General features: G+C 36.6%; 2 protein-coding genes across 2 annotated transcripts; one reads left to right on the top strand and one right to left on the bottom strand.

Moving 5' to 3' along the window:
• Positions 1-4,197: 4,197 nt before the first annotated feature.
• Positions 4,198-8,469, bottom strand: LOC107459888 (protein HEAT INTOLERANT 4). Its single transcript, XM_016078192.3, has 14 exons — positions 8,108-8,469; positions 7,740-7,778; positions 7,580-7,633; positions 7,416-7,479; positions 7,229-7,287; positions 6,756-6,880; positions 6,642-6,683; positions 6,213-6,271; positions 5,942-6,021; positions 5,708-5,746; positions 5,228-5,290; positions 5,104-5,151; positions 4,895-5,020; positions 4,198-4,429 (listed from the first exon to the last, which is right to left on the bottom strand). Exons 1-14 carry the CDS (start codon positions 8,243-8,245, stop codon positions 4,382-4,384), a joined length of 984 nt encoding a protein of 327 aa, XP_015933678.1. The 5' UTR covers positions 8,246-8,469; the 3' UTR covers positions 4,198-4,381.
• A 4,571-nt stretch (positions 8,470-13,040) lies between these two features.
• Positions 13,041-13,826, top strand: LOC127740578 (protein FAR1-RELATED SEQUENCE 9-like). Its single transcript, XM_052251651.1, has one exon. It carries the CDS (start codon positions 13,041-13,043, stop codon positions 13,824-13,826), a length of 786 nt encoding a protein of 261 aa, XP_052107611.1.
• Positions 13,827-23,651: the final 9,825 nt, after the last annotated feature.

Here is a 23,651-nt window from a genome sequence, read left to right as displayed (position 1 = left end):
TAAGACCGGCTTTTTCTTACGTTGAGTAGCCTTATTCTGATTCTGGGCTGAGTTGTTGAATGTTCTTTCTCCTTCAGAGTTAATTCGTGTTCCCACTTGGCTGGCTTTAACCCATTCGCCAATGTCATCCTCTTTTACCCTATCACTCTCTGTGTCCTTCAGTAGATCATAGCATTTTTTCACCTCGTGCCCCAATTTTGCGCAGTAGGTACAGAACTTTCCAAGTCTATCATAGCGCAATGCCACCTCTACCTCCTTTTTATTAGGTCCTGCAATAATTAACTAATCCCTCACTTTCCTGGTAGCTTTAATATTGATCTTGGCCTTTACAACCCTAGTTTCTCTGCCTTTCATCCGAAATTTACCTACCTCCAACACTGTGCCCAGCTTCTCTCCCAATTTACGTCCAACATCGAGGGTTTTAAATGATTCTGTCAAACCCCAAAATTGAACCCAAACTAGACAATCTCTTCATCATCGTTCTGATCTTCCTTCCATCTCTTGACATGGAACACGTAATCCTTGAATAGCCATGGAGAACACGTTCAACACGCAAGACATCCACCTCTTTATTAAAAAAGAATTGGAAGTAATTGTCCCCTTTGTCACTCACGCTAAATCCCTCCGAATTTTCCCATATAGCCTTTAAAGCATTCCCCATGGTTCCAATTGAGAAGGTTTTGGAAGCAAATAGTCTGCCATAGAGACTATTGGAGCAAGTGTTAATACCTTCTGATATGTCTGCCTCTTCCAGCAGAATCACATTCCTACTTCCTTTTCGGTTGTCTTCCTCGATCCGTTCTTCATCCCTCCTTGTCTCAGCCATGCAGATTACGTAGATTAACAGTCAGATATTTGTGTTGAGATTTAATTGACGTTGGCAGTATAGCCTTAACGGCAGCAAAGACTCTGTTAAAAACCCTAACAGAGCACTTTTTTCGTTGGAACGTTTTGTTTGGACGTCATTGTCGAAAAAGATATTTTTTTAATGATATTTTTTTAAAAGATCTTTTACAAAAGTAAAAGTATATGTTTGGATATCTCTTGTTAAAAGATCTTTTTATCTATCAACTATGTTCGGGTAAAATAAGATAAAAATACTTTTTTGTTCATTTATTATGTGAATAACATCTTTTTTTAAGGAAAAAAGATCTTTTAAAAAAAGATGTAAATTGTAACTTCTCAAAAAAGATTTTTTTTCCTAGTGCTTTTACTTTTACTATTAAAAATTTACCAAACACACTAATAAATAAATAAATTGTTTTATTGAAAAAGATATTTTTTATCGATTTAATGGCACCCAAACAAATACGATGTCTAGTATCTGCATTTTTTATTTTTACTTCTACCCAGTCACATGCTTCATTTTAGGTCTCTTTATTTTTTATTTCTGCATGTTTGATTTTCTGCATAGTTAGGGTTGATTATAGCATCAGATTTAGCTTTGATTTACGTCTTGTATTTGATTATAGTTATTTATTTTTATTTTTGCTCTTGATTCTTGCTCACTTTCTTTCTAAAAACTGCGCATTGTGGTGAGAAGAAGAAGAATTAGAAGTTGCTGAAGCTTATTTTTACTTTGTGAATTTAATTGGATTTTAGTTGCTGAATTTGTTTGTAGCTTGAGTATTTGACAAAATTAGTTGCTACTTTTGATTTTGAATTTCTAATTTTTCCCTATTGATTTGATTTGATTCTTTTTTCTTCAATTTTAGTCACAGATTTAAGATCAAAGGTTGCATTCATCCCGCTATTCTACCTCTGGAGAATAAGAAAGTTACTAGCAGGGTACCAATTTTCTTATTCTTATTATTGTTGTTGTTGTCTTGTTGATCCTTTCCTTTTACTTAATTTTTCATTTCTAAGCTTGTTTTAGTTCATCAGTGATAAATTTTTCCCATGCTATTGTTGAATAAATCCAAGTCATCTGAGCAATTTGCCCCATAGCTCCTAGAAATTAGAAAAACTTGTTTCTTGCATGAATTGAACCTTTGGGTTCGGTCTATATGCATGCTTAATTCATTGCCTGAATTTGTTTATAGCATAGTTGAGGTTTGATTATAGCATGAGTTTTAGCTTGTTTTAGGTCTTGTATTTGATTATAGTTGGAATTTCATTTTATTTTTTGTTTCTTTTAGTGATTTGTATTTTTCTTCCTTTTAAACAAATGTTGTTTTGGCTTATCGTTGCATCGGAGTCAATTTTAGTTGCTGAAGTTTGATTTTGGTTAATGAATTTATTTCATGCTGTCACATCTAGTTTTATGTATAATGTCTTAAGGGTTATTTAATTTCATTCCTTTTGTTGTTCTAACATCATCTTGAGCGGCTCCCTTTGCTATTCAATCAGCATTGGCAAATTTCGTCGCATCTATATTATTATTTTTTAGCAGTAGATTCAAATCTGAGACTAACCGTATCACGTAGATTTTGTAAATTGCCAACGTATAAAGTTTAAAAAATCAGTCTACTGAAGATCTAAGTTGTTACATGAGTCGAAAGAGACAAGGACTGCTAGAGGATCTTCTACATTTTCTTGAATGAGATTTGTCAACAAGTGATACAATGAAGTTATCATCTTTATAGGGCATTGTTCTGATGAATGAGCGGCTTCAAAAATTGATCACCGATAAAGAGAAGCTTTCAAGTTTCAAGATTTTTAATGCAGCTCACCCAAGAATTTTATTGATTATGAAATGGAGGTTGCACAATAGTTTTACTTGGCAATTTTTGGATTTATTGAATCTTAGAAATGGTTTATGCCCCATATGAAGGAACAGTACCTAAATGCAAGATTTTACTGATTGTACTTTTACATCTTTTTATATGTTAATTGATAAGGTCCAGTGCGGCAGTGCCTCATGCAAGAATGGAGCTATTTGTATAAAAAGGCACTGAAGCATCTACCTATACTGAGCGCACCAAATAAGGTTCATGTGTAGAAAAAAAAAAACGTTATAAACTTAGGTCTTACTAACATCTCACTTCATATAACTTGCTCAACATGATCTTGGCCAAATTGAGGTTAGAACATAACCATATACTACAAGGAAAATAATTGTAATTGTCAGGGTTCTGATAATTGGACTGGTCATTGAACTGTTCTCGCTACTGATTTACTGATTTGAGGCCAATTCAATAGTGATTACACTGAAATAATCTAAATCTTATAAAATAATATATAAAATTATAAATAAACATTCAACGACATAAATATATTCTAATTTAAATTTAAAAAATACATTAATAATTAAAATTATAATTAAAATCTTATAATCTTATTTAAGTATACAAATTGATAGTATAATAGCAAATTTAAATAAATAAAATATAAATATACTCTAATGTAAAATTAAAAAATACACAAATTAAAAATATAATACCAACCAAAGTCTCACAATTCTATATAAGTACAACACAACAAACAAATACACAGAAAAATAGTCAAATATAAAAAATTAACATCAAGAGTTATACACACACACACACACATAATTCATTATATTATATATTACATGTTATAAAATATAAAGAATAAACACACAAAAATATGTCAATATAAATATATCTCAATTCATTTTTTAATTTAGAAAAAATGTATTCTATGTTCTTTAATTTTTAATATATATATTAATTTAAATTAGATATATTATAATAGTATTTTAAAAAATCTAATGTATAATAAAAACAAAAAATAAGTAAATAAATAATAACAAAGGATAAAAAGTCAAAAACACATCTTATAAATAAGGGGAAAACGAAACTATTCACTGGGCTTAAAAATGCTTGGCCCAAAATAGAAGTAGCAAGCCGCATCAACATCATCAAGGTGATACCCTCAACATAAACAAAATGCTTTCTCTAATTAACCATATTTTTTATAAATTATATACAACTGTTAAAATGAATAATAAATTTTATTAAATATTTATAAATTAAAAGAAAAAGACAAAAATACTATTAATCATAATATATTTTCTATTTCTATAATTATATGATATTGTTTTAATAAATATTTGAAGTATATAATAAGTATAAACTACGTAATGAATTATTGAAATTAAAAAGTAATAGTTAATTTAATACCAAAATAAAATTTAATTTTAGTTTTGTACTCATTCTTTCTCCAATTAACTATATTTTTTTATAAATTATATAAAATTGTTAAAATGAATAATAATTTTTATTAAATATTTATAAATTAGAAAAAAAAGGACAAACACTAGTAATCCAATAACCCAATACTCTGATAGAGTTAATTACCTGTTCGATCTTAATAACTACGCCACTGAGAACGGTAAACAACAACCAGACCACTTCTAGCTACACGCAAAACAAGCATGGAAAGTTTTAAGCCGTCAACATCGTCGTCTGGGAGCAAATCACAGATACTCATGAGCCTTTCCATAATACCTGTTAATGACGTTACACTGCCAATAAAGGAATTACAGAGCATCATTTTGAATGCGACAGAAAACTAATGACAGAAACGTCTCATAAATTCAGCAGTATTTCTCATGGATACCATAAAGACATGCCAAACACACAAATCATAAATCTGGGGAAAGAACTAGTGATCCTTGACCAATTCTTTACTCCACATTTATAATCCAAAGATTAAAGAGAAATGTAATCTTTATTTCCATCAGTTAACTTTGATAACTTCACTGTGATTTATCAGGTAAATATCCATGTAAATGATAGAGTTCACAAGAGATTGACTAAAATTGCTTGCCACTCTTTTTTATCTTCATTATCAGTATGTTACATGAAAGAATACCAGTTTTAAGGACACAATTTGATTCCTTAATGTTCACAAGTGATGCTTGTCAAATTATTAGGATGTCCGCAACATAACTTGGAATTTAAATATCTTCATTAGCATGTCCACTTACCTTCTTTGACACATCAGGAGCATCTGGACTTTGCACAGGATAGAATTTGTAAAATCTTATATTTTCAAATGCAGCTTTAGTTTCCTCACTCATTTCCTCAATGGCTTTTCTCCGAGCTTCCCTTGCCTACGAAGACAAAATCAGTGAAAAATGAAAAAAGCAGAAGCAGATGGCAACAAAACAGGGTGTGCAAAACCAAAGAAAATTACCTCTTTATTAGCTTTCTTTGCTTCACGTACTCTTTCCTTGACAAATTCCTATAACAAAGAAAGGATTAGCCAAAATCCTGCCTGGAAAAGTTGGAAGCATGCACCTTTCTCATTTACTAGGTACCTTGAAGACATCTTTTTGATCTGCTGATAATTCCTCATCTTGTATGACAGCATTAGTGAGCTCCTGTGAAATATAAAGCAAGTATGCACTCAAAGACTTGTCTATTATCATATTCTTTTCCAGCTATCTTCTATTTGATGCTACTTTACGAGGAGGTTCAATGCAGAGACAGTAAAAGGATCGGGGTAAAAAAAGACAAATAGAAGCTTCTCTCCTCAAGCTTTAAGCTTCCCGTCTCTCAATAAAGATATGTCAAGATTCTTTAGACTGAATTTCAAAAATAGATGTTTCTTATCTGTAAAGAGAATATAATTGAAGAATGCGCTGCAAATTAAAAGAAAACTCCAGGCATCATGATTACTGGCTATTATCATATGATTGTACGGGGAAATGTCAACTTTTCTAGTTTCCACATTAGAATTTATCTTCTAGAGAGTTTAACCCGACAAAATCATAAACATCAGAAAGTTAATCTGTTACCTCAAGATCTTCAAACTCCCAATCAAATGTACAAAAGACCTGCGATAAAAAGTAAACAATAGTATGGGAAAAACAAAACCATATATGGCACTAAACTTCCTACTACTGTTGATACAATGATACTCTGACAGAATTTAGCAGTGATATCAATATGTAAACATGCATATAAAGTGGGGATCTCAAGCATCACAAAAATTGCCATTTCAATAGACAAAAGTTTCAACAATCAGTTACCGGCTTCGGCTCTGTTGGAAACAATATTTGAACCTCGGTACTTTGTTCAAGTTCGTCTTCCTTGAATGGATGGTAGAAATCTTCAGAAAGAATGATATTAAAGGACACAATTAATCAAATCTTCTTTAGAAGAATAATAAAAACACGGCATCTTAATCTTCTTTATAATAATAATAGAAAGACGGCATCTTATCTTCTTTGTTCTATCAGATAGAAATGGTCAACACATTAATGTGATCAATGATACTGTAAAGGAAAGCCAGAAACTCACATGGCAAGCAGTACTCATACTTTTTTACTTGTTCCAACTTTAGATGTTTTAAAGCAGACCTGAATCACAGAGTATATCACACATAAAATAAAAGTCATCAACATTTTCATACCAGATGAATAATTTTATGGGGAAGATAAGTATCTCATTTAAATTATAGGATATCTGTATTAGCCACATAATAACGTTATGGCTTTAAGTTTGGGGTCCCCTATACATTAGTCAGTTAAACAAGAAAACAAGTGATGGAAGGTACATCATAAAACAACAGAGAACATAAAAACTTGCGCTCCACTACTGCATTTTACCAGAGTAACATATTCATCCTAACACACTCACTTTCAATGGATATACCATACTCATTTTGCAACCTGAAATTGTGAAGCAAGCTATTGATACTGAGGGAGATTAGCGAAGATAGTGTCGTACCTCCTTTGGGTGCAACTCAAGATAAATATTTGAGACTTCAATCTGTCACCATTGAATACAATATATAAAGACAAGCACCAAAATTAAATAAAACACGAAGGGTAGACAAATTACCGGTCCTTTGGAGGCATATATGGGATCCAATCCATTTTCATTTGTTTCATGGGAATAATCTCTTCATTCTCTCTTTGAACAGAGGTAATCCCAATTTTATCAGATGGTGGGAAAGGTGATACTACCTATTTTACACAAGGAAGTTGGAGCATTTTTAAAATCAAAACAATAGTGAAAATAACGTTTGTAATTATCAAAGTTGATATAGTTACAAAAATAATCCCAATTTTTTTAACCAACAATAGGTGAACAGGAATTTCTACAGCAAATCTAGACATAGTTAAACATAAGTATTTCATATTATGCTCAATACCTGGATCAACTCACAAGTCACGAATCAAGCTATCGATAATTGCCTAATAAAGAATTTAATTTTTCATGATAAAAGAATAAATAAAAGATACCTCAAGCAATGATGAACTTAGCTAGAAGATTTTAATGCAGACAGAGCTCAGTTTGAGTCGGAAACTTACAGCGACAATAATAGGTACGAAGACAACTTTTTCTACATCTTTAAAGCAGACTTGTTGAGCTGCATACCATGTCAAAAACATATATAGATGAATGCCCAAAATAAGTGACAATGTTAACCTACATAAATATCGTCAATAGGGATGCAAAGTAATGAAACGAAACGAATAAAAAGCTAGAAATATTTACGCTCAGTGCAACCAAAAAGGTAAACCCTTTTCCCATGTAGAACACCGCCCTCTTCAAATGCATTCTGAAAACAATTTAGAGATCAAATTAGTAAGCTAAATTCTTAAGACCAAATACAGAACTACAAAATCAAAGGAAAACTTGTATTTGACAACTAAACTCACTTCCAGATTAGAGAAATTCCACTTGTACTGATATACAGAATCCAATTGGTCCCACTGGCATTATAATACGACGGAGGAGGTAAGAAAGAAAAAGGACAAAAAAGGAGGACAATTCAATAATCAACTTAAGAAACTAGTAATTCTAAAAAAATGAACAAACCTCTGTTCCAACAAGGAAAACTTCTCTCCACAAATCTTCCTAAAAAACACAAATCAACAAATATTTATTTATCAGTAGAAGCATACATGTATACTGATGGATAAATTCAAGGGAATCATTTATCTACTATTTGGAATTTTACTATATATCTAATATTTGAAAAATGAAAAACAAAACTGACTAATCTTTGACCATAAAAAATTGAAAGAAAAGGTATAATTGAAACAAATAGAACATTAAGAGCAAAATTGAATCGAAATAAAACTTAAAATTGAAATCATCATCAAATGTTGAGCATATACAATATATCTTTCCCAATAAAAATAAAAGCTACATTGTGGAAGCAGAAGCAAGTAAAGCGTGGTTACCAAGTTGCGCTTCTCCTCGAAGTACTCCTCCTGGGGCTTAGGGTTAGCTTGAGATCGAGAAGGTGATTTCGTGAAATGTTTCTTGTTTTGTTGTGGACCATGTTGGGGTTCTCTCTTCCTCTTACTTGCATTCCTCATTGTGACGTTTTTTCCAATGAGTGAGAGAGAGAGACACGAAGTCAGAGGTTGAAGTGAGAGGCTCGCTGACTGCCGCACAGAAGAACGTCGTCGTCGCCACTATGTTGGTACTTTGACGAAAAAATGAGGCAAAGGGGCCGAGCGAGCTTCACGGAATGAGAGCGAAGAGAGACGATGGAGAGAGCCAGAGAGGAGTGCAGACTGCAGAGCTATGGTTGACAGCTGAGAGAAGAGATCACATCTAAGTTATTTTTTTAAAAAAATATTTTAAATTAAAAATAATTTTATATTTAGATATTTTATATAAAAAAATTATTTAATAATTATATTTAAATAAAATAAAATACAAATATTTTTTATTTATTCATTATGTAAAAATATGTTTTTAAGTAAAANTAACCTCTATTCTTTAAGTTACAAGATAGTAAAACTCTATTTTTATAATATTTTTATTTTTATTATTAAAATTTTTTTAACATATTAAAAAAATATTTTCTCTTTAAAAAAATATATTTTTCTAATAATTTAACGGCATTCAAATAAATTCTGAAAAAAATACAAAAAAAAGATGCATTAAATAAATACTTCAATTTTTTTAAAAAAAGTAAGGACCAATAGACGAGCTATTCCGCCTAGGGGTGACAAACAGGTCTAAATCAGCCAAGTCAATCCGCGTAACCCACTAAAAAAAATAGGTCAGACTGAAAAATTGGGATCGTCAAAGAGTAAAAGTTCACCTAACCCACACCGCTTAAACGGACTTTGGCGGGGCATGGTGGACTTCCCTACCAAGATTATTTTTTTTTTACAAGGGATATTTTTGTAATTTTTTGTCAAAATCCAACTTTCCCAACCCAACTTACAAGAATATGAAAATGAAAATTAAGTATTTTATATTATGTTTATGTTGTTTTGAAGACAATATTTATAATTATATTTTGGATTATGTTTATTATGTTTTGGATGAAAACTTGGTTTATAATTATGTTTATTAGATATTTATAATTGCAAAGACTTTAACGTTTGTGAATATAAAAAATATAATTTTTTTTAGGTGTTTAGAAATTATAAATTTATTAATATGATTGTGAAAATATATATATTATTTTAGTAGTTAATAATAATAAAAAAAAGGAGTTTTGGTGAGTTTAGCCCGCCAGCCCGTTGTTAGACGGGACGGTGGGATTTTAGGACTGCCTCACTAGGCGAGGCGGGACAGGGCAGGCTTCCTCGCTTGCCACCCCTAGTCACGTCGTACTAAAGGTCTGCTTCAGCAGAATGGATTTAGCAGATTTTTTAAGGTTGGCTGTAACACCCTACCACATAGAACTTTATACCTAGGAAGTAAAACAGAGGTGACGAGGCGCTACGGCCTTATATTTACGTATACATAACCCTAAGTCCCAAAATGCACATACATAAACCCTAGTTCTCCATAAAACCTATAAGAGGTACATAAACAAAGCATTCTTATACACAAGAGGAGAAACTATAAATTTATACATAATAATATCAAAATAACAAAAGGAAACCCTAAAGTAAACCACTTCGCCGCAGAAACTCCAGACACCTACCGAGGTGCCTCTCGACCTGCATCTGAAAAACGACAACACAGTATGGAATGAGAACCAAAGGTTTTCAATATGGTAAAGGTGTCACACACATAAGATATAAGGTCTTGGGAATATCAGAGGCAATCCTAGAACACCAACATTTAGATTATAGAACTTAAGAATTAAAACTGAAACTATAAATAAGGGTGGTTTTCTAAGGATTCTTAAACTTAACCAAATACTTTAACCTAACCCTCTATCATCCTCTTTCCTCTAAAACCTCCATCACCAGTAAAATCACACAGACAAGCAAGCAGACAATAACAAATATAATTAGGATACAAGTAATGCAAGTAGCACGTATACAAGTAAGCATATGAAAGTCACATAGGCATTTCCAATTAGAGCATGAACAAGCAATTCAAGCAATATGCTTATGATGCATGCCTATACTATGACTGTTGATATCAACTGTCAATTACTTAGCCAGCCTGACATGTCCTGTTGATATTCAGTATTTCACACAACCATTCTCATCAGAGAACTCATAAATGAGAGAATTCAAATCCAAAAACCAAAAACAGAATCTTTGTAATAAAGGGTATCAATATATAGTATTAGTTCACAAATAAAGCAAGAGTTCTCTCATTAATTCCAGCACCATCGGTGTCAACCTCTCCTCCTCCTACGCTGGTGCCGTCAACCAGAGCCTTATCGAGGAAACCAACCGCATTCTCGCTGAGATCCGCTCCGACTCTGACCCCGACGACAACGACACCCCTTTCAGTTCCAACGCCACTGTCGCCTTCTCCCTAGGCCCCAATATCTTCGATTGGGATCAACAACGCCAACAATGGCTCCAGCAAAACCCTGAATACCCTAATTTTGTCAGAGGTAAAGCTCGAATCTTGCTCCTCACTGGTACCTCCAAAACCCTGTGACAACCATCTTTGGATTCTCCATTTCCCCGTAAGGGAAACTTGGCGACAGCACCAAAAGATCAAACATTTCCTAGTCGTATTTTCTGAAGAGCTTCTCTCCTTCCTAGTTGGTCGTGACTGCACCAGTTCAAGTTTAATGAGGTGAGGGCAGCGGCGTTGTCATCACGCGGAGGGTGTTGTCATCATACAGCTTGCAGCCATGACTGCGGAGATCTCGGAAGGGATGTTGAGGATGGCAGAGTAACAAATCATTCGGGCAGAAATATTGTGGGAGGGAAAGATAGAGAGTGCATGGATGGCTTGGCACTGAGTGTAGACGTAAGGGTGGTTCTGTTGCAGATTTGTGGAGGAAAGAGCTATTGGAGTGTGGAAGAGCAAGGGGAGGTGGAGAAGGTGAGGATGAAGGAAGAGTGGTTGGAAAGCATGAGAGTGAGGAGGGTGTCCTTGATGGGGTCAGAGGTGGTGGGGAGAGAGAAGAGGATGGCTTCATCGGCATGAAGGGCTGAGTGGATGGTGAGGGAGCGAGTGTTGAGGAAGAAGGGGCCAGAGTGGGGTTTTGAGAGTGAAGAGTGCGGAAGCGTGAATGGTGGAGAAGGGAAAGTCGAAGTGCAGAGTTAAAGCTATATGAGTTGTGGCTGGCTAAGTTGACTCAGTAAATAGGTGAGAATCAATAGCCATTGTTACAGAGAGAGAGAGAGAGATAGAGAGAGAGAGAGAGAGAGAGAGAGGGGTTGAAGATAAGGGAGGGAGTGCCACCTAGGATTGGATTCCCACGAACCAAGCTCAGATCCAAGTCATGACACTTTTGTCACACGGAGAGCATCTATCATGGGTATAACTTTAGTTTCAGTCTATCATGGGTACAAATGGCAGCGTTTTCATCTCTCATGCGTATAAATGGTCATTTATTCAATTGTATTATATGCTGCTAGATTTGAGCTCATCAAAGTTCCCTGAATTTAACTTCTCCTTTGGAGCACATAGTCAATTACCAGTGGAATCATAAACAATCATGTATCTCTTGGTAAACATGCATCTGCCTCTAGCTAATTCAATATAAATAGTGAATTTATTTATTTATTTTTTAGTTCTTTACAAATTCTTTTGTAATATAAGTGATTTGTACATATGATAGTAAAATAAAAAATAACATTGGTTACAATTGTTGATTGAAAATGTGCAAACTTAAGTCATGAATGTTGTTTGTATAATGTGAAATCTCAATGAATACGTAGATGACAACAGTCAACTTGGAAAATGTGTTGTACACACGGAGTGATGATGATGTTAATTACGGCGATGTTGCTTTTCTCACCGACGATGACATATTAAGAATGGTATTTCAAATGGAAGAAGATGCATATGATTTCTATCAGAAGTTGGGGAGGTTTCATGGTTTTGGAATTCGTAAGGGGATATGTTTAAGGATGGAGGTGGGAACCAAATTAGGCGAAGATTTTTTTGCAATAGGAGGAGGCCTCACAAGCCGGAGACAAGGACAAACTGTGAGGCGAGGATGTGCATATACCTTGACAGGAGCAATAACATCTGGAGGGTGAAGAAGGTTATCATGAAGCACAACCATGCGCTCACACATCCTAGCATGGTCCACCTAATTCCAAATTTTCGGTCCATGACAGAAGCGGCAAAAGCTCAAATAGATGGGATGTAAGGGTATGGAATTTCGACCTTGAAGATGATGCAGTACCTGGCCGGCATGGTCGGTGGGTATTCTCTAGTTGGTTTCCTAAAGAAGGATGCCTATAACTACGTCGACAGGAGTAGGCCTAGAATCGCCGATAGGGATGCGAACTCGGCTATAGTGTACCTGGAGGAAAAAGTTGATGCTGACCCGATGTCTATGACGCGGTATAATGTTACCATGGATGACATGCTAGTGAATTTACTCTGGGCAGACGGTGGTAGCAGGCTTGACTACCAGTACTTCGGCGATGTTCTTGCATTTGACTCAACATATAAGAAGAACAAGTATAACAGGCCGCTGGTTATTTTTTTTGTTGTAATAACCACAAGCAAACTTGTATATTTGGGTTTGGGTTGGTGTTAGATGAGAGCATCGCATCATATACATGGCTGCTGGAGAATTTTTTGGAAGTCATGTGCAACAAGGTGCCATCGGTTGTTGTGACTGACGGAGATGATTCAATCCGGGAGGTTGTTCGAAAAGTTTTTCCGAATGCAACCCATCGGCTTTGTGCATGGCACATTGAGAAGAATGTTACATCTAACGTCAAGGACGTAGCTTTACGACAACTATTCAACAGGTGATTGTATGCAGACATGGGGGTCAATGAGTTTGAGACCGAGTGGGCCGAAGCATTGGCTGAGTATGGATTGAATGACACCTTGTGGGGGAACCAGGTGTACGGGAAGAGGGAGATGTGGGCCAGCGCATACTTGTGGAATAAGTTTTGTGCCGGGTTCCGGACAACATCGCGGTGTGAGGGCATTAACAGCATGGTGAAGAAGTTTCTTCAGTCAAAGCACACAATGTTGGAACTTGTACAAAACCTTGAGCTTCTTCTTTGGGAGTTTAGGAATAACGAGTTACTATCTCAGTTCAGGTTGATCTATGGTGACCCTGTGTTGACGACCTCGTTGGACTCCTTGGAATGGTTTGCCGCTAGAGTGTATACCCGAACAGTTTTCAATGATGTGAAGAAGGAACTCGAAGCCGCTGCTTTTATTAACTTTGTGGGGGGTCGGCAGTTGCTTACCACTAAAGTGTACACAGTAGATGAATTCGGGCATCCCGGCCGACCTATTGTGGTTTTATGTGACAAGAATATGGGAAGGTTGCAGTGTGACTGTTACTTCTGGGACACACACCGGTACCCATGTAAGCATATGTTCTTCGTCATGAAGCACGAGCATGTGATGGAGGTCCAGAAGTGTTTGGTGTTGAAGCGATGGACGAAAGATGCAAAACATGTTGGCGAGTATGTGGAAAAAAATATGATGATGGTGACCGGGAGTTTTTGCTTCGTCAGGGGGCATTGCATTCTGCGTCTCATTGGTTATTTTTTCTTGGGGTACAACAATTCGGTCTATTCACGGAGGCGATGAAGGGGCTACAGGAGCTACGTGCTAAACTGGAGGAGATGTTCTCCAAAAAGGGTGACGGCAAGGGTGACGTCACGGCCGCCGAACTCCGTGATCCTGATGTTGTGCGAACCAAGGGTGCACTTAGGGTGCGAAACAAAACCAGAACAGGAGGAAGTGTGCAGCATGTAAGTTGCCGGGTTATACCAAATGAACATGTCCTATATGCAGCATGAAAAATAAGGTAAAAAGGGCCCGTACCACACGGATGGATGCTGGCGATGCTCACGTTGTTATCGCATGTACTGGCGGGCACACCACAAAGGTTAAACTAGTATTATTGGATATGTGTTAGTTACAGTTTATGTTTACACTATGGTTATTGTATATGTGGTTGTCTTACGCTAGTTAATATATTTCTAGAGGTCCTTGGGTGGTTATAAATTATGTTGGTGCTATTGCATGCAGGTGACCGAGTATGAGGTAACTTGGTCAAATGAAGAGGTTGGACAGCCAAGTCATTCTAGTCATCCTCATCCCATGCACGATCTCAACTTCGGGACAATCAATGAGTCCAGAGTGGATGAGACGGTACTCGGTTCATACGGTTCAGGCTTGAGGGAGGGCACTGTCGGCGGTCTTGATATGGAGGATGCCAAGACAAGCAAGGTATGCTTTATGTGTCTTATTTTCTCAATCCGCAAATGGTGCTTGTGTAAAATTGTATAGTTCCTTTCTCATTCACGTCCTTTTGTGAATTATGCCACAGCTGATGGACATGGTGGCATCTCTTGCAAAGGCCTTATAACTAGGGAATTTGAAGTGAGTTGCCCTTTATGTGTACCGTATAGTTTTCAGGCGGAATTAATGTTTCGGTACTTAACACACTGGTTGCAACAGGCTGTGTATGCATTTTTTTGTGCACATGTACTTGCTGAATATTAACTGTAGTTATCGACTAAATTGGACCTCAACATAGGTGTCGTTAAATGTTACTTATTGGCTCTGATGCATTTGTGTGAGTTTAATTGTCGTGCACTGGTTTGGGAACACTGAAAGCTGTTGCTTTATGAATTTTTTTACAACTGAATAGATGTCTACTAGAATCCAACTATTGAGACACTGTCGTTGAAAGCCAAGCTAAATTGATCATTCCTTCCCTATTGTTTAATTTATTTTCCCTCTTTTTGTATTCAGCTTCCCTCTTTTTGTATAGGGTTGTGTGCTGTGTGTCTATTAGTCATCATGATAAGATTTGGTTTCTTGTTAATTGCCAACAATGAGTAGAATTTGCATTTGAAGCATTTGATTCTCCTACTTAATCTGATACCACTATTATCTTAGTGAGCATTTGTTGACACTACGGATTTTCCAATCGGGTTCCCTCTATATCTGCGCTATGCAACATCTTAGTTGGCATTATCTAGCACCTAAGGGGGTGAAACAAGACATTGATCTTGACCACAAGTGCTTGGGGATTCTGCTTCAAAAGGTTAATGTATGAGGCATATGTCAGTGATAAAATAGATTTGATGTATAACAAAGCAAACATCAAAGCTACTACAAAATTGCTAAGGTTGGCCAAAGCAATGGGTCTGGTAAATCATGCGTTCTTTTTGGATGTGTTTATTTTCCTATTACTTGTTTCTTAGCCTATTTTCTTTTCAGGTGTAAATGTCATCATTGATTTTTAGAAAATTGGAAACTCTAAGTTGGTTCCAACTATGAAATGCCTCCAAATTTTCGTCGCTTTCATTTTATATTTAAATCGGAGTTGACTTAAACCGTAAAATTAAGGGCAGCATTTAGTTCATCAGCATGCATAATAGGCGACAGAAATGGGCTTAATTGACATCTTTTATATCCAGAAAAGTGGCAACTCTAACTAACATTGATGATTACGATTCCTACAATGCAATTCAAACAAACTTTTTGTATTCATGACCATCACAACACAGCAACGAATTTTATAAATATTTGACAAAAAGAGACACCAAGTTTGACATCAAAATATCCATGTATATAAACGCCCCCCTCTCCCCAAATAGGAAAACTATAAAAATAAATAGTAACATTTGTCAGTCTTTAACATCGGGGACTCCTTTGCCATATCTCTAAAACCTGGCTTCACCTTCAGCTAAACAAGGAGAACGTGTCAATTTACACAGGCACTCATTTCTTTTTCCTTTCATAAGAGCTATTCTTCATTGAATTAAAGACCAAACTTGCAGCATAAGCACCCAGCTGGGCCAGAATTACAAGTGAAAACACCCATTGATCTCGTCAATGAATCTTGAATTGGTGGCATCAGCCATAACATGAGTCTCCAATAGGGGTGAGTTCAGGCACAGCGAAGACTGCATCACCGTCTGCCTATGAAACTATCTGGTTTGTTGTGACGACAGCCAGACAACTGTAGTAGAACTACATAAACAAAATTATTAGCTGTGTCTGAATCACAGAGAAGTTTGTTATGTTTTGCCAAGAAAAGTCATACATATTGTTAAATCAATTCATCAAATTAAAAACAGAATTTGCTACTTTTCAGGCTACATCGACTTTTACGTCATCCGCTATCTTTTGGAGGCTCCTAAGGAACTTTGCTTTGTGCACTTTGCCTCCCGGAAATCTCCCACTTCCCGAGAAGAACAAAGTCCTATACATAGTAGTGGCACAGTCCACTATCATTACATCTTACATATTCAACTAGCCTTGAACTGTAAGGTTCACACTTAAGACTTTGCAACCCAGGCAAAGACACAAAAACCATGCACCTTCGGGTCAACGACAAGTTAAAACAATAAACAGGACATGCTTGCATCTTACTGGAATTTTAGGGAGCCTTCCAAGTCAAAAATTGTTGTCTGTCCCAAATTCTCCATCATGTGAAATGGGGAATCCATGATGGACCACATTGAACTCCAAGCGTGCTTGTGAAACTTCAATCCTGGCCAAAATGGCATCTCTCTCCATCAGCATTATTTAACTATTCTTGCTCAGTGCTCAGACATCAAAGTCCCTAAATAACATCAATAAATAGACATAGTCTAACTAAAAATAGAAAATGAATTACACAGATGATATGTGGGTATTCAAATCATAGTCGTAAAGCAACCTCAAATGAACTGGTTAGAATAAATTTTTCCATGGACCATGGTAGATATTACGCGGGTATTCAACTAAGGCTGGAAAAAATAATACTGACAAACGTAACAGGAAGTGAATTAAAACTGAAAATTATTATACTCATGCTGGTACCTGTTACAGTTTTTGACACATGAATGCAGAGAGTGAAATTAAGCATCCAAAAGTTCCAGAGAAGAAGAAAATAAAGATCACTCCACATTTGTAGCAAATACTCTTTTAGGAAAATAGAATCAAGGATCTATGTAGCATCTTGCACTATGTTGTCATTCTGTTAAAAACTTTCACCTTCTAAGGAACACAGACACGTATTTCACGATGATGCGGAGGAGGAGGTAATCAAGTGCTACAACAACAAATCTGGAGATGCTCCTCCATGTCTTATTAAGCAGTTGCGTCTCTCTACTCGAGCTTTCTCTCGCTGATTAATTGATTGGAATTACAAAAAAAAGATTTATTTATTAAAAAAATAATAGATAAGCACACACCAAATATTTACCTCCTCTGTTATTTTGTTGTGAATGTGGTTTGTTACTAAGATCGCTCAGGTTCTGCCATTTGGGACTTCGGTTTGTGGAGACTAACTATTTTTTTCGGGTATTTATTTCATCTTAAAATGTTATTTTATTTCCTAATCATTTATGAATTTTAGGCAGAATGCAAGAGTCCTACTAGTTCAATAAACCTTGGTCGAACTATTGACGGAGTGAACCAGTCACTTTACCAGTTCATTGACCTGTTCGATTCTCGCAGCCTTGCTCAAAACAGTTTTATGCCTCAGGCAGAGTTATTAACGGCATAAATAAGACGAGCAATGTCTATTTGTACACCAAAGAAGTTATATGATGACTTAATATGGTGATTACATGAATCATGGCTACAGAGTTGTTTTAGAACCTCGGGAACAAATAAAATTTTCAGTTCATCAACTATTTTAAAAGGTGGCCAACAGAAAAAGCTTACTTGGATACAACGAGACTTTGCTCCAAGAAATCCACAACATCTACCTGCATCGCAGAGGCAGTGAACCTTGGCACCTCCAAACCATTCAAAATTATAGTCATCTGCCATTTCAGCTCCAAAAGGAGTATCATGTTTCGCAGCTACTCCAATAGTTATTTCACCCAAAACATTCCATTATCCCGTCTCACAGTTTGGTTGAATGCAAACTTAAAAGAAGTAACTTGATGTTGAACCCTGGGGAATGGGAAACAACGAGGGTAACTACTGGCTACTATGATTTGCAAGTCAACGTAGTTTCATTTAACTTTACCATACTATTTGATTGATATACCAGGAGTGACTTATAAATCTGGCAACACTTCCCTTTCTTGTTGCATCAAGGGATTCAGAGGCGTTAAGGCAAGTGATAAATGCATCTATTAGACCTGCAACGCAAGAACGGAAAGTTGATAAGAAAATAGGATCACAAATTTAATCTTCAAACAGATAGTAACAAGGCAAAGCATTTTATGAAACTCTCATTTAGAGCTCCATTCAATGGAATTGCGAAAAATATTTATAAATTTACCCCAACCCATTATTTTGTATTCACTTATTTTCAACAAAAGATTTTGTGTTCCTAAAACAAGCTTAACTTCATAAACACTAAAGGGAACTGTTAGAGAGTCGTGCTAATTTCAGTTATGATATTTTTGTTCTCTTGCTTGTAAAAAAATCAATTAATTGAAAACTCAACATCTTCTCCCTTTATAATTGTTCCAGTAATTTTTAATAGTTATACTAACATTTTTTTTGGTTTATTCTTAAAAAATAATCACTGTTATCTGATTAATTTGGGTTAACACGATATTGCTTCTTTTATTATTTGAGGTATTATATATTTTTATTTTTGAAGTTTTTGAAAATATATATTTTTGTTTGCAATGAAAATTTGATTTAGCTTAATAATTATTTTTGCGTTAACTTTGATTTAATTTAACAATGTGATATAAAGTCTTACGCAAATACTTAGTTCATGGCTTTCTCACACATCACTTTTATGATGGCCTTTTCAAATCTAGGTATAATAGAAAAATAAAAGAAAACAAGAATATAATAAAATAACAGAAGGTGAAGGCTCAGACTGGAAAGAGGAATAGGAGAAATCGTTTAGTAAAAATTGCACACGAACCAGAAAATGAAATAACAAACAACAAATTGGTCTTCATTGTATTTATTAGTAAGAGCAAGCAGCGGTTATGAGTATGTTCTCTAATTGAAATTGAAAAATAATAACAAACTATTGACAACAATTATATCATACAATAAAATAACAACCAAACAACAAATAAGATGGTCAAAAGGGGGCAACTAATAATAGGAAAGAACGAATTAGTAGTGGTGTAGGAGTATAGTTTGGGGTTTTTTTCACAAATTCGAGAAGTATGCATGCAAAGAATAAGGAATGAAGAAACGAACAAAATTAGGCAGCAATCACCTGCATAAGGATTACGGAATACGACCAACACTGAATCACTAACCGGGGAGAAGAGAGAATAGCAGAATAAAGAATAAATCAGAGAAAAGATGTTTTCTCACCAAGAATAATCTTCTTCCCGCTCCCTCCAGCTGCTGATATCTTTTCCTCCCTTAATAGTGTGTCTTCTTGAGAATATTGCCCTTTCTAGATGTATCAGTGTACCTTTGCCAAAAGACATAAAAAAATTTTCTATGTGGAAGAAAGGAGAGTGGGTTAGAGTGTAAAAAGTTCAACAACAAGAATGATCGAAAGGAGAGGTACCAACATTGAAATTTGAATACTCGATCGGGATTTTCCGATAGCAGCTCCGCCACAATGAAGTTGCCGCAGATGATTCCCATCATCGAATTCAGCTAAGTTTGGACTGTCTATTATATCACACCAAGGCAAAAAGAATTTCAACTTTATATTTCACTTTGTGACACATATAAAACCGAGAACATAGGGGTGATGGCTTACCATGGATACCGGAGGGTTTGATAAGGACGAAGGGTTCGAGAATTTTGAATCGGCCTGTCCTGAATTAGGGTTAGGTTATGTATCCTTTACTCAGGTGCTTGCAACTTTCTACTCTCAATTTAAATTGTCTTTTGGGTGTTTGGCTAAGCTTAGCCCAACGAAGATGACCCGAACGGAAAACCATAGCAAGCCAGACCTAGTTCCCACCTGATCATCCCGGCCCAATGAAGAGGCGGCAAGTTATGCCTAGTTCCCATGGCTAGCCCCAACCTACCATCGTAGCACCTCCGGCTATTTTATCCCCATCGTTTGGCTAACGATCTCATCACATTGTCATCCATCCCCATCGTTGGCGCACCAGCTGCCCCGGTGTCAACTGTTTCATTAACTCGAAGCCCATACTCCATCAGGAATCGCGCCATGACCTTCTTGTACTGGGTCGCAACCAGAAATTTAAGTTTAACTCACATTAACCGCACCATTTACACATGGTAAATTCAGTGAACCTGCTGATATTACACAATTGTTACATCACTTTTAATAAGAAAGCATAAAAATTTATAATTAATATCTAACTCAACACGGATAAAAATTTATTTACAAAAGACTAACAATTTTTTCTTTAATCTACATAACTGCGAATTCTTTTTGAAAAAACAAAACAATACAACACCATTATACCCCACACGATCACGGTGAACCTCTTAAACACATAATTCATCTATTAAATTATTCGTTTTTCAACAGCTATGATGCGACAACTTAAAGAAATATATTTTCAACAGTAACCCGTAGAAACCACTCAAAGCTTTTAGATAAGAGTCGGTAACGTGATCTTTTGGATAAGGCATGGACCTGCCAGCAAGTAACCTGAACTGGGCCACTTTTTCGTCTCCCAATAAACTGTACAATGCTTCCATTGGAAATGCAATTTTTTCTCACAGCCCAGGAGTACTGTTATTTGGATGGAGTTACAGTCAGCCCCAGTGACGTCATGGGTGCATCGATCTTCACAAAATCAGACGGCGAGGGTCGTATCAATAGTGAGATTACAGCCAAAATCCTACTGGGAGAGCCACCAAAAAGATGTATGCAGAGTAGGTAAAGTTAGGTCTGCGTTGGATTTGCAGAAGGGCATGCGGCTGACTGGAAATCTGCACTTTATCCTTGTGACTTTGTTATTGCTATAACTACATATGCATCTCACTGCTTTTGATATCCCAAGAAAAGAAACAACACTTCGTTACATTGTGCCATGGATGCAGGTTCAAGCGGTCTCCAGACAGGAGGTGATAGGGATCACTTGACAAAAATAAGTGGTACGTAACTCGGTAACTATAGCCAACACCTTATTGCATACCAGTGATGCCACCTTCATCTACGAAGAGGATATGGAGCTGATGCTCCTGAGGGTGTGTGCAAATCTGTTCATAGGGTCCCTGACCTTCATTCTGAGAAAGGCCAACAACGCACTTGGAGATGTCTGCTTCTGGTATTCTGTTTTCATGCCGAACAGTGCTAGATTTATGAATGTCCATGCCGAGGGTCCTGTCTGTGACAAAGACCGTGATGCCAGGCAACAAGCATCCACCCTGATGTTCGACAAGATTCTAGCTATCACCGGGTTTGAGATTTTGGATTTCAACTACTAGAAGATACTGCGTATAGAGGAAGAGAAGAACATAGCTGTCGACTCTCTTTCGAAGCATGTATGGGCATTGGAATAGGAGAACGAGGAACTAAAGGGGTGTATGGAAATGTTCAATGAAATGCTCAAAGATTGAGGTGCAAGACCATTTTGTTTGCCTTTAGTGGTAGGGAAGTCCGATGGTACAGGTAGATACCATGCGGCTATAATTTCCAATGCTATCTTGGTCATTTTGTTTCGTTTTTTTTCTTTTAGGGTATACCCCAACTATGGATTTTCATTCGTAGATGTTATCTGAACTCAGACTCCTACATGTTGCTGTTGCTAGTCAGCTTGCATATAAATATATTTGGGCGTTAGTCCATTCTATGAACTGCTAAAGCATTTACCTAAACTCAATAAGCTAATGTTTTTTTTTTGCGTTAAAGTACTTAGCAGACACACAACAAAACATGGTGAAAATGGCTTACGAGCCCAAACTGTGGACATAAATAGTAAAGCTTGTTCATTCATAATATTTTTACACAAATACCTAATGGGCCTTACAAAATCAAATTCCACGCCATAACAGAGTCACTATTTTCCTGTGCGTAACAACAAGCACGCACATGTAGCCAATACTTCCAAAAAAATATCAACTGGAAGTCCCCAAACTAAAATACTACAACTTAACGATCTACATGATCAGCAGCGGGGACGGTTACTGAGCATGATCTGCTTAAGTCAAAAGAGGCACCCAGTATTTAACATGTCAGTTCAATAAAACACAGTATGCTCTTATCAGCAAACCACAGGTGCAGCAGATGGCATTCAATGGTTGACCTCTCCAGGATGAACAAAATGCGACGAATAGAAAGTTTCAAAAGTCATTCAAAGAGTGTGTCACTGGTTTATGTTCCACCGACACGGCCTACTCGATCGGTGCGACTTTGCCCGACGAATCCCGTACGTGCTTCCTTGCTTTTCTTACTGATCGACGGCACATCGCATCCCATTTATCAATGGCCATGCGTCCTATGTCCGTTCGTAGTGCGTTATGCCTCCCCATGACAAGGTTCAGAGCTAGTCGCATTCGAATCGTTGCATTAACGACCTGGTTTCAGTGGAGGCAGACCAAGGACGAGTTATTGCAAAGTAGAACTCGTGTCGTGGGCACAAGTCAACTTAGGTGCATTTCTTACGTTACCTACATGTTGTAATTTCACTACAGATGGGATTGGATCATCCACTGCGCCACCCATACTCTGCAATCATTCCTACAATCGTTTGGACACAATGTGACGTTAAATATCTCAGGTAAATGCTAGCCATGATAAAATTAAATTTGATGTCGTAACACACGATCTTTCATCTTACTGGCCTATTTCAGGTTTCATGACATCGAAGGTAGAAGGCTTTGGAAAGATGCAGTTGCCCTTATCGTCGTAGAAACTACGATCAACAAGCATATTCTCCAGGAAAAATGCCTACGCACCCGATAAAAATCTTTATGTTACATTCGTTTAGTAAGGCAGATTATCACAATGAAAGAATAAGAAACCATGCATTACCACATATCGCATTTGATCCTTGTGGGCCTTTGTCTCCGTACCAACCTTCAGAGAGTCTATGTACACAAGTTCGGAGCTCACGAAATCGATGATCATGAGGTACCAGTGATTATCCTTGTGCATTGGCACGTACACCTATTGGAGTAGCACAGAAAAAAATAACACGGGTTCACCAATGAATAACCATCGCTGTTTATCTGACTCTGGATTCCATGAATACGATGAAGAAACTACCTTGAATAAGTTGTCTGCCAACCCCATGAACTTCTTCTTAATGTACTCCAGGGTTTGTGGACAATGGTGGCCGAGGCTCAGTGCAATTTGCTGTCAAGACATGAAAGACGGAGACGAATATTTGGTATTCCAGGACCCAGACAACTATAACAATCTACTTTAGATCACAGAACGAAATTAGATTTACAGGTACTAACTGAGAATCCATTAGGAAGCCACCAACGCTTCAAAGACGACTCCGCGGTGATGCTCCTAGTGCACATTGCAGCGGTCAAGGTGAGCACCTGCGACCGTTACACATTCGCATGTCATACAAGTAGCAACATATAATG

The sequence above is a fragment of the Arachis duranensis genome, chromosome 7 (genome assembly GCF_000817695.3).
Source record: "Arachis duranensis cultivar V14167 chromosome 7, aradu.V14167.gnm2.J7QH, whole genome shotgun sequence".
NCBI lineage: Eukaryota > Viridiplantae > Streptophyta > Magnoliopsida > Fabales > Fabaceae > Arachis > Arachis duranensis.
Note: the sequence above shows the minus strand (reverse complement) of the source record. Positions and strands in the feature narration are given on the sequence as shown.